At 49.8% G+C, this 11992-nt stretch overlaps 1 protein-coding gene across 1 annotated transcript in view; it reads right to left on the reverse strand.

Moving 5' to 3' along the window:
- TCERG1L (transcription elongation regulator 1 like) overlaps positions 1 to 6617 on the reverse strand; it is a 191681-nt gene extending 185064 nt beyond the window's left edge. Inside the window, exons 1-3 of the mRNA XM_088842546.1 lie at positions 6273 to 6617; positions 4079 to 4225; positions 3167 to 3347 (exon numbers count right to left, since the gene is read on the reverse strand). Coding sequence (XP_088698672.1) covers positions 3167 to 3347; positions 4079 to 4225; positions 6273 to 6617 — 673 coding nt within the window. The remainder of the gene's footprint in view (positions 1 to 3166; positions 3348 to 4078; positions 4226 to 6272) is intronic.
- Between the last annotated feature and the right edge of the window lie 5375 nt (positions 6618 to 11992).

An 11992-nucleotide genomic window follows, 5' to 3' on the forward strand; every position in this document is an offset into this window, starting at 1 on the left:
TTTAAGGCAGGAGGAGAAGCGGATGACAGAAGATGAGATGGTTGGATGTCATCACCTACTCGATGGACATGAGTTTGAGCAAACTCTGCGAGTTGGTGCTGGACAGGGAAGCCTGGCATGCTGCAGTCCTCGGGGTCGTAAAGAGTTGAACATGACTGACTGACTGAACTGAACTTATATATATAAATGTATAAATTTATATAACATAAAACAAAATAATATTTATATTTATCAATTTATATCAAGTATAAAATTTAAAGCAGTAACTTTCAATAACATACCTGAAAATTTACATGTAAAATGTTTTAATGAAGTTATCTGATATTTTCTCACAAATTACAGTAAAATTGAAACAATATATCTTTTAACTACCTTCCAATTTTACTTGTTCCCCTTTCTAAGTTCTCAGTCAAGCAGTCAGTAACATGTAAACAACACCCTAAACGTATTCTTTGGGGCTTCCTGGTTAGCTCAAATGGTAAAGAATCTGCCTGCAGTACCTTGGACCTAAGTTTGATCCCTGGGTCAGGAAGATCCCCTGGAGAAGGCCATGGCAACCCACTCTAGTATTCTTGCCTGTAGAATCCCATGAAAAGAGATGTATTCTTTAGACTAAGGGTCATTTAACACATTCTTTCCAGATTACTAATCTCTAAGAATTCTGAAATGTATGAACAAAATCAAAACTTCCATATATCAGTTCAGAAACTTCCATCTCAGAACAAAAGCGTTTGACTTAGTAAAATAGCTCTGATGACAGATACATTATTCCCCAAAAGATATGTAAGCCATATTACAGTCTTATGGTTCATAATTCCAAAAAACAGTCCAAGAATCCAAGGGACAGATCTGACAAATGGAAGATGAGGTGGACAGTTACTCTACAATCGACCGTGTTAGTAAGAAGTGACTATTTTATTTCACCCATTAATATAGCTTAGTCAAAAAAGTCAGGGGCTTCCAGGTGGCGCTAGTGGTGAAGAATCTGTCTGCCAATGCGGGAGACGCAGATTTGATCCTGTGGCAGGAAGATCCCCTGGAGGAGGAAATGGCAACTCACTCCAGTATTGTTGCCTGGGAAATTCCATGGACAGAGCAGCCTGCTGGGCTACATGGGGTGATGTGAGTCCATGTCCCCATAAGTCCATGGGGTGACAAAGAGTCGGACGTGACTGTATGACTGAACACGCGTCACAAAATGTCAGAAGGTAAAATGTACACAGATACGCTTCAAGCGTGAAATATGTGCCACAAAATGGCAAGTAAAAATACCCCGTGAGAGAAAAGCTATGATAATTTGCCAGAAGCTTCTTCAACTAAGTAGATATTTAGCATTCCCACAGTATGGGTTTTCTAAGAAAATTCAGGTATAATGTAAATGTCAGTATGATATTCAAGAGTGAGCCGACAGGAGGAAAGGTCACTCAAAGGTTTTGTTCGAACAATGAACTAATTTCACTATTTTTTAAACTATATGCGCTGATTACTTTGGTGACAGCCTTGACAATGCACTGGGAAAGTAAAATATTCTCCTTTCATGTCCCAGAGAGACATCTAAGGCCCTGGAGAGCTTGTATATTACACGCTCTCTGATCCTCTCTTGTCATCATTCAATTAGAAGGAAATGTGCCCACCTTAGTATTAAACAAATGCATGCACATATGATGCTTGCTCAGACCTGAGTAACTCGGAGACAGATGGTGACGAGGACAGAGGCACTATTCATTCAAGAACCACAGCTCCGGCCGGTGAGAACACACCGATGCAGGAAGGCCCCACACAGGACCCTTCAGCTGCGAACTTTCAAAGCCGTGGACGTAAGCGTCCACAGGTCCAGTCAGATGGGTCAGCCCGTGTGTCTGGCGTACACTGTCATATGCATGCACCCTCTACAAATGGTCGTGCTTTGGTGGACTTTGCTGTACAGAGCTGGGTAGGATACAGTTGTCCAATGTCTTCCTTTCAAATGCAGGATGTCCAGAAGCAACGCTGAAAGCAGTGGTGTGGCAACTGGAACGACTGTGCTTTTCAAGGTACTGTACTGTGAGATTAACAATGCTTTCTTTATTTTTTCTGCTTGTTTTTTATCTATGATTTGTCTGAAAATATTATAGACCTATTACAGCACAGTGCTATATAGCCCATTGTGTTAGTTGGGTACCTACACTAAATTTGCTGGACTTATGAATGCACTCTCGAAACTGAACTTGCTCATATGCAGGGGACTTACTGGACTTGAGTGCTCTTTCTGACTTATTGATATATAGCACCCAGAGCAAATTAGACTCATAAGGCAGAAAAAGAAGGAGGAAAACAAATATGTCTCCCAAACCAGCAATGAACTACCCACAGGTACATGTCCTTATTACTAAATCTTAGCGCTACACACTGAGACAATCTTGGTAGGTAGGAAATTACAAGGAAGATAATGAAATTCTGAAGTCATAAAATATCCTGTAATGGAAGGTGTTGCAAGATAATTGTGGCATGGGTAACATTTGCTTTTGTAATATGATCATATGTTAAGGTGATTTTTAAAATCAACTTAAAAATTCATAAGATGATTTTATTCTCTTGTTACTATATAGGTTTATTATATCATCTTTCAACCGGAGATTATTTCATGGGAGTCTGTTCCAGGACAAATGTTCTCTCAGGTCACTAGACTCCAAAGATAGAACCGAATCCATCTCCCAAGCAGCACAATTTTATAGACCATTGCCAGTATCACCCACCCCACCCCACCCCCAAATCTTACATGTGTCTGTGTCCTCTGGACCACAGAGCCGTGAACCTTTACCTACGTAAGAAACACTTTTAAAAGGAGTTGCCTATCAATTAGGGCCCCTCCTAAGAGCTACCAACAGAGGATTTGGTCCCATTCTAAAAACAGAACACCAAAAATGTGATTCTGTGCAAATTGTTTCTGCCATCTCTCCACCTTAAAACAGATTCCGTTCTCCAAAAACACAGTGAATAATCAAATCCAAATTCAATTTCTTTATGAAAAGAAATCCTGACCACAGAAAAGGGATTATATTTTACTGGAAGAATTATGTCATTAAAATGAGAAAGATAGTTTTCATACCTAGAACTAGTCTGTAGCTAAACCAAGCAAACAAACACAAAACCAACCGCACGTTGTCACTGCCGTTTGGGCACCAACCTGGTAGGGGCTGAGGTGCTATCACCACTGTGGGCAGAGGCCTGGAGGCAGGAGCTGGTCTGGACAGAGACACGGCTACTTGGTTTGTTAATAGCTGAGGCTTTTGGTGCCCATGAAACAACCTTGATTCCTCAGGATATATCCACGTTGAGTCCAGAGCAAAGGAATTATTTAAAAAGATCTGTCCAAAGAGAAAGCAAGTATAACATGTAAGACCATGCACAAAATAAAAGCTGAAGATTGTAAAATACTTATCCTGTCTGACATCGAATCCTGACGATTCTAGGGGTGGGACTCTTCAAAAGCACTCTAGATGCTTGGGGTTTTGATGTCAATCACTTTCTAGGCCTGGTCTTCAGCTATTCACTTGGTTAGTTCATTCAGCAGCCAGTTAACAGATGAGAGAGTCGCCCCACTGAGGTAAGCAGCATGAGGGAGAACAAGCCACTGTACTGCTTTCCCTTGGTTTTCAAGTAAACAAAGTGTGGCCAGTATATTTGAATTCAAAAGTCAAGATAAACCATTGGAAAGATGAACACTCAGAGCAACAGTGGTGAGGAAAATGCCTTTAAATGCATGTCTGAGTTACATAATGTTTAAGGCTGGATTCTGATCAATGGGCACAAATTCAAAAACTGAAAAATTCAAAAGGTAGATTCTGCTTCAGAAGTAGAACTTTTCTATTTTTCTATGGAATCCAAATATTTTAAGCTAAAACAAAATCCCCCACCATCACCATCTACTGGTGCTTTTGCACAGGCCAGTCTTATTCTGAAAAGGTTTCTCTCTAGCCCTAATGGTGGATCCACTGCAATAAGAAACGGGAAATACACCATGATTTCTGTTATGGGAATACCCAGCAACTTAGCAACGAGTAGCCCATCTGTCCAATCAAACTAATTGCATTTTTACCTTACAGTTAGGGATCCTTTTGTCCAGCCAGCTTTTCCCAACAGGAAGTGGAAGAGTGGAAGTGCAGACATGCGGGAAAATGGGCAGCAGTTCCACAGAGGAAGAGGGCAACAGTCCAATCGATGGGGATTGACCACCAAACAGCCACTGGAACCCAAGGAAAGAGAAGGGCATGCTCGTTAGCCGGCATTAGTCAACTCTGCTTCGTGCCAAAAGATGCTGGGGCAGCTGCTTTAAAAGGGAATTTCAAAATGCATGTATTTAGCTATGAGAAAAATTTCCTCTTTCCAGTCCCCAAACCCCACAAATACTCAACAATTCTAAAAATTTGTAAAAGTTTCTGTATCGGATCATCACAGTGCATTGACAGAACTGCATTCTCTAACATTAGGAAGAACTTCTAAAGCACTAAACCATGAGGACGTGGTAAGAAGTGAATTTCTGCCCTGAGAACAAGACAGACCACGGTGGAAGGCAAAATGCAGGGCAGTCCTGTGATAATTCCCGAGTTCTTTCCATAGGCAAGCAGAGAGCTATACTCTATTATATTCTTTCCCATACAACATCTCATAGTAATTATACCCATCACCTTAAAAACAGGGACTGGCAACATTTCCAAAATAAGAGGTTAAGATTCAAAGTTTTCCAAGGTCCACAAATGCAAATAGATTCCAAGGCAAAGAAAATGTGAGTGAGACTATCACATAACTAAAAATCCCAATGCGCAGAATAAGACGGCAAATACTGAAAGGGGGCAGACAGTTTAGCAGTCTCTCTAATTAAATTAACTGAATCTTTATCAATGGAGAATAGGTTCATTGTTCAATGATATGGAATGCTTCAATATGCATTTGTTTTAAAATCATAAAAGCATTTTTTAATTTCCTGTTATGTGAAAATGTTCTTCTAAGATAAATACTGCTATTTAACAGAAAATATGCAGCACAAAATATTTTAAAGATTAATATTGTTTGGGAAAGGTTTTGTGTTTTAAATTTACACAAGAAAAAAAATGCAGTTTTCCATACAGAAAAAAAAAAAAAAATTGTAGTTCCTTGACATTATATACCTCTAGTGGCAGCACTTGGGTATGACAACCCCTTCAAAATAGCAAAAAAAAAAAAAAAAAAGAGAGAGAAGGAAAAACTACCAATGCTTATTAAAAATTATATACATATACAACATGAACATGAGCTGCATCACACATCAAAACACCATATCCATTACCACATATGTGATGTATCATTATATCCAAAGACCAATTTAGGAAGAGTTAGCCAAATCTTTTAGAAAAGCTTACAATATAATATTGGAATTAAATTAATGATGTTGTGTATTCTGTCATCCACTCATTTGAATATGCTATTGATGATAATCATTGGAATAAAATACATGCTATTCCCTGGTTTAAATCCATCTGCATGGTTAGATAGCACACAATGGATCTTGCCAAAACCAGCTTGCCCTACTCCTTTGCACCATTAATCAAAGGTACAGTCACTTTCTCTTTTTAATTCCAGGTTTGCAACGCCAAACTCCTCTAAAGTGTAATATGACAATAGCTAATCTAGTGGACTCGGGCAGGCTAGGGTGGGAATGGAAATCACCCAGGAGCATTTCTCAGTATTAAAGCCAGTGTTTTCCTGCAGGCTTCTACTGGTTTGAATTTCCTTAAGCATTGTCCTGAGTCTATTTTCAAATGGAAAAAAAAATACACTAGATCAGAATCAGAAATAGCTATTGATTCCCAGCTTGCTTTTCAAGCCTGGCAGAGGCTGTAAAAGTATTAACTTCTATCCGCTAAGTCGGCCACAGTCCGCAGCGGCAGCGCTGGGCTTTCGAGGCGCCGACTTCAGGACCGCGCTCTGGACAGCGACCCCGGCCGGGGCCAAAGTTGGGGCGGGCGGTCCCGACTCTGGTTTTGGGGCGCGGGTCTCCAAACTGCCCAGCGAGAGACTGGGAAGAAAGACTTGCAAAAGCTGCCAGAGGCGGAACGGGACGTCGGAGCGTGAACTTTGTTGCCCATGCATGGCTGCCAGGCTGCGCCCTGATGGGCTGGGGGCCGGAGGACCACCGCGGGAGGCGGGAGTGCGCGCCTCGGGGCCGGGGCCGCCGGAGTGGCGCGAGGGCGGCGCCCAGGGGCAGGGGGGCGCCGGCCACCCCGAGCCCGGGGCCGGGGCCGGGGACGCGTTACCTGCCCGTGGAGCACGGGGTAGCGGTGCGCGGCGGCGGCGGCGGCGTGGTCTGGCGCAGAGGGCAGCGGCAGCAGCGGCAGCAGGGGCTCGCCGGGGGCTTGCCAGGCGGGCAGCGCCGGGAGCAGCGGGCCGGCGGGGGGCTGCGCCGAGGCGAGCAGCACGGGCGGGGGCGCGACCCCCGCGCCCAGCCGGAGCAGCCCGGCCGAGCCGGGCACCATCCAAACCCAGGGCGGCGGCGGCGGCGGCGGCGGGTCTGCATTCATCGGCCAAAGGAGAGGCTGCCGCCGGCGGGGCTGGTGCTGCAGCTGCCGCCGCCGCCGCTGGAGCCTGGCGCCCACCAGCATCCTACATCCCCGCGCGGGCGGCGGCGGCGGCGGCGGGGGCGGCGGGCGCCCGAGGTGCGGGCCGGCGGCGGCGCGGGCTCCGGAGCCAACTCACTTGGTTCCGCGGCGCGGCCGCTCGCTCCGCCCCTGCCCCGCGCGGGGAGCCCCTCCTCCCGCCCGCCGCCCTCCTCTCCGAGCGCGGCAGCCCCGCGCCGCCGCCGCCCCCAGGCCCCGGGCCGGGCTCGCAGCGTCCCTGGATCCCGGGCTCCGGCCGGCGCGCGCCCCTGGACCCCCGCGGCCGGCGGCGGGGGAGGGTTTAGAGGGTGGGGAGCGGGCGGGGGCGCGGGGCGCTGAAGGCGCGCCTGGGCAGGATCCCGCGGATCGCGCCCCGGGCTCAGATGTGGTCACCGGAGGCCTCCGGCTCTCGCGGACGGAGCGCACGCCTGGGAAGACGCGCACGGCCCGGTCCGGAGCCGGAGTCCACCAGCAACAGCGAGCGGAGGCCAAGGTGGCGGCGCTGGAGCCTGGCACGTCCCGCCGCCGGGCGGGGCTGGGGGCGCTGGCGCGGACCGCTCTCTGCCTGGCTTTATCGGGGTCAACCGCGGATGGCCCCGAGGGTAAGCTGGATGCAGCCTCCGACGCCGAGCGGGCACCAGTTGCCACCGGGGACGGGTAGTTGATCCTCCCTCTCTCTGGGGAATCTGCCAAACACTTTCCCAGGCCCTCAGCGGGCCCTCCGCCCAGCGATCCCTACCCCGTGCCTCAGCACTCAGGTGCCCCTCTCCGGGCAGGTCGCCTCTGGGCCTTTGCACAGGCCGTCCGGTGGTCGCTGGGACTGCCCGTTGTGAGCGGGCCCTGGACTGTACTGGGTCCAGAATTGTGCGGCTCCTTTCCCCACCGCACGCGGCCTGCGCAGTGCAGCCCTGCGCTGCCTGGGGCCAAGGGACCACCACCCCTCCGGCGGGGACCCTCGCTCGGCCTGCACCGCGGAGCCTGGCTTAGCGCTGGTCACACGCAGTCGCCGCCAGACGGCGCACGCCCCTGCTGACCTCCGTCCTGCTGCGGACCCGAGTCCTGCGCGGTCTCTCCCTGGGATGCCGGCCCTGAGACCCAGCCCAGCTCTGGACAGCTCGCGCAGACAGCTGTATGGAGACTTCATGTGCTAATGAACTCCTTAGGGCGCCGGAGAAAGCTCAGCGCAGCCTCAGTGCAAGCCCAGTGCTTCTCAGGAGCATTTGGTGAAGGGCCTTCCTGCAGCCTGAAGCAGAGGGAGGTGTTATGAAGTATGCTTTTCAGAGCTGGCATGAAGGGTCCATCCTGACCTGAGCAGGAGCGCACGCACCCACCCAGGTACACCCACGGACACACCTGAGCCTCCAAACACCAGCAGTCCTCACCTCCAGGCGGGTCCCCAGACCTCCCTCCTAAGATAAGCTAACCGCGCAGAGTGCTTTCCATTTGCTTCCAGGGTGGTTTCCTCATTCTCCTAATTTGCTCAATTTCCTCCTGGCCTGGCATGGTTTCTCCTCCATCAGGGCATATGCTAATTTACATAACTGGCATCTCCATGTTCTCCTCCATTCGAACCATTTTTCCATTAGCAAGTTTCTCTCTTTGATGCAAAAGGCCTGGCAAGATTTTGTTTTTTCTCACCCACCATCAGAAAGCTCCACAGATTAGGAGCCTGTTACTATTCAGTGTAAGCCTTTAATTCATGCGCACCCCTGGTAGGTGTCTTGTTCTTGGTGGCCACAGCCAGGCTAAGGAATTGGGGCCGGCGACTTGGGGCAGGCCAATGTGGACCCCTTGAAGTGTCCCGTTTGAATAGGAGTTATCCACCCTTTCTCCACTGTTTGGGGGCCGGCAGTGCCCAGATTGTGTGCTGCTCTCAGCAAAAGAAAAAACCATGTGCACAGACGCCACGCTTCCGGGAAGCAGGCGTTAGCCGTGATCTGGGGGTGCTTCAGCAGGAACCCTGGGGGGAGTGCCACCCCTTCCCATGCAGCCCTGTCCTTGGAGTGGTTCTGCTAAAGTCAGCTTTTGTCAACTGGCGATATTTATTCCCTGCCTGGCTTTTTGGTGCCCTGAGCACAGGATGCCTTGGGCAGCTGCTCGGCTCTGAACAAGAGCTGGGAAATCACACGTAAGTTCACTCAAAGGACCTCAGAGTAGCCCAAACTCCTCTGCTGCTTCCTGCCATTGGCTTGACTATATTCATTTATCACAGCGCTCGAGCCCCTTGCCTTCCATGCTGTATGCTGGGTTCTGGGGACACGGCAGAGGACAGCACGGGTGCAGAGCGATTTCCACAAATTCGTTAATTAATTGAAATGACAGGGGACCAGGAGATGGGCTTATCCCCTACTTTCAGCTCCTGTTTCAATCACATTCATCTCAATGTTTTCCCACACACCCCACTCAACCCAGGAACAACCAGACACCCTCGTGGATAGGAGAAGCCCCCTCCTCGATGCTCTCATTCCAAGGGGTATTTAAGAGGACTCTTGTAAAGCAGGGAGCCCTGTTCTCCTTCAGGACTGGAAATCACCACCCATCTGTGAGTGAAGACTCCGTGCAGGTAAAAGTGGAAGAATGAAAGTGTTAGGTGCTCAGTCGTGTCTGGCTCTTTGCAGCCCCATGGACTGCAGCCCACCAGCCTCCTCTGTCCGTGGGTTTCTCCAGGCAAGAATACTGGAATGGGTAGCCTTTTCCTTCTCAAGGGGATCTTCCCAATCCAGGGATCAAACCTGGGTCTCCTGCATTGCAGGTGGATTCTTTACCGTCTGAGCCACCAGGGAAGTCCTGGCGCTCAGGTGGATGCCAGGTAGACCTGCGAAACTGGTGGGCAGGTGCACATACCTGTCAGTGACCCAGGGGGTCAGTCCTGGGCTAGCACCCCTTAAGCTCAGGCCCTATTTCTCCCTCTGAAAATCATTGAGAGATTCTCTTCCAAAGGGTTTTACACACAGTCTAGTCTCAAGTTCGGAGAAGGCAATGGCAAGCCACTCCAGTACTCTTGCCTAGAAAATCCCATGGACGGAGGAGCCTGGTGGGCTGCAGTCTGTGGGGTCGCTAAGGGTCGGACACGACTGAGCGACTTCACTTTCCCTTTTCACTTTCACACATTGGAGAAGGAAATGGCATCCCACTCCAGTGTTCTTGCCTGGAGAATCCCAGGGACGGGGGAGCCTGGTGGGCTTCCGTCTATGGGGTCACACAGAGTCGGACACGACTGAAGTGACTTAGCAGCAGCAGCAGCAGTCTCAAGTTCCCCTAACCAATAAAAGCAGCCTTCAGTCTGCCTGTATTATCCAGGCAGCACCAGCAGAAATTTCCAGCTAATCTGTGACAGACTGAAGACAGGAGACCCACACGCGGGAAACGTGTGAATTAGCCTCATATGCTAATAAGCTCTGAACTTCTTATTACCTTGCAGGGCAAAAAATACAGTTGAGTGTTAGGGAGAAATCAGTGGAGTAAGATTTTGCAGCTTGTAGAATGATTTATCTTCAAGTTTTTAAAAAATCTTTCTCTAAGTAAAATATAATAGACCTCTCCCCACTCCTTGCAAAAGAGAGAGAGACAGAAATATGAAGGTGCTTTCTCCAAGCCTACAGAGTTAAAAATAATCCTCAGGGGGAAGGGGTGGAGGGGAGGGTGGAGAACTGAGTTGTCACCTTGGCAGCACCCTGCCCCACCCACCTGCTCACACTGCCAGAACATCTTTCCAGAACAAGTGCTAATCCTGCCTAGTCCTTCCATGCTGAAGGCTCGTCAGCTGTGATGTGATGAGGCCCGGGATGGAAGCCACAAACGTGAGCCACCATCTCAGAGGCTGGCATACTCCGGACCATTGGCAGTTTGATTCCTGGCTCAGCGCGGGTGAGAAGGGGCTGGTGGAAGAGTGCTTTTCCTATGTTCTGCTCAACTCGGGAGTCTGACTTGAGCATCCATTCCTAGGGACGAGCATTCAAGAGGAGAGACTGCTCTAGGCAGGACGGCTTGGGACACTCCAAGGGACACCTGGAGAGACCCACCCAGGACCTGTTGTTCCTGTAAACTCCAGTCTAGGGTCAGGAGCAAAGCCTTGACTGGAGACGCAGAGCTCGAGTCAGTAGAAGGGTGCAGAGGGACGGCTGTCTTTGGCCTCTGAGCCCGGACATGCGGATGGGGTCACCCCAGGCAAGCACAGAGCAGGAGAGGAGGCCACCAGGGGCCAGTGATGGAGATGGTGCTCGCTGGGAAACACAGAGGGAGGCTGAAGGCAGGTGCGAGCACAGAGCCGCCTGGACAGGCATGAGTGTGCTTGTTTGTTAAAGGGTTTTATCACTGCTTTTTATTATAAATGTGGTACTGCAGACTATCTGGAAAATACGGAAAAGCATCATGAATCAAACCCACATGGGGAAAACGGAAAATGAGCCTTTTGTTGACCTCCCTCCGCAGAATATTTTTTTCTACTCATCTCTATCGTAATCATGTCTATTAAGCACAGTGCCCCTTATTACATTTTATGTTAAATTGCATTTTATAACAAATAGTTTTAAACCTTATTTTTCACTCAGCATCGCAGCATGAGAGGTTCCTCACATTGTTGAGAATCCCCAGAGGAACCCCGTTATCCACAGCAGAGCAGACAGCCAGCGGAGGACGAGCAGGAGGGGAGGGGAGTCTGTCCGGACAGGGGTGGGTCAGCAGTGCACCCCACTCAGCGGCCTGTCCGTTTTGTGGTTATAAACCCAACTACCCACCTAATTTCCTACCCAATGACTGGGGTACATAGATGCTGTGTGGGACACGTGGAACCCTTGAAATCAGTCGCCTCCCCAGTGGATATTTGAGGTTTTACTCCCAGGATGCCCAGGACAAGGTGGACCTCCCAAATCGCGCCTCTCCCCCGGACCCTCAGCTGCTACCCTCTGCAGAGCCATTCTCAAGCCCACACTGACCCCCGGTCAGCTCAATGGGGCCTGGACAGCAGGAACCAAGCACTGTCCTCCCCTCTCTCCACCATACCTAGTAAGAAGCTCCCAGAGTCCAGGGACTAGACCAGAGGATTCCTCATGCTGGAGTGAAGTCCAGCCCAGGTCACTGCTGAGCCCCCGGCGGGTGCAAAGACAGCTCAGCGATGTGGCCATGCTCCGCCCAGGCCACAGTCGCGCGGCCGGGCCCCGTGATGCCACCTCACAGGCCACATGATGCATTGGCTTCTCGGCACTCACAGCTCCTGGTGTGATTTGCAGGGTCTGGAGACACGAAATCGTTCACATTTTCTCTACAGGCTGGACGACTAGGAACCGGACAACAATCATGACACATGCTAAGCGGGCCTTTCGCCAGTCAGAAAATGCCCAGACTTCCTATTTGGACACAGATGTTTGTGCTTGGGTATAGTT

This window comes from Moschus berezovskii, chromosome 12 (assembly GCF_049115385.1).
Source record: "Moschus berezovskii isolate FMDL1 chromosome 12, NW_MosBer_1.0, whole genome shotgun sequence".
Lineage (NCBI taxonomy): Eukaryota > Metazoa > Chordata > Mammalia > Artiodactyla > Moschidae > Moschus > Moschus berezovskii.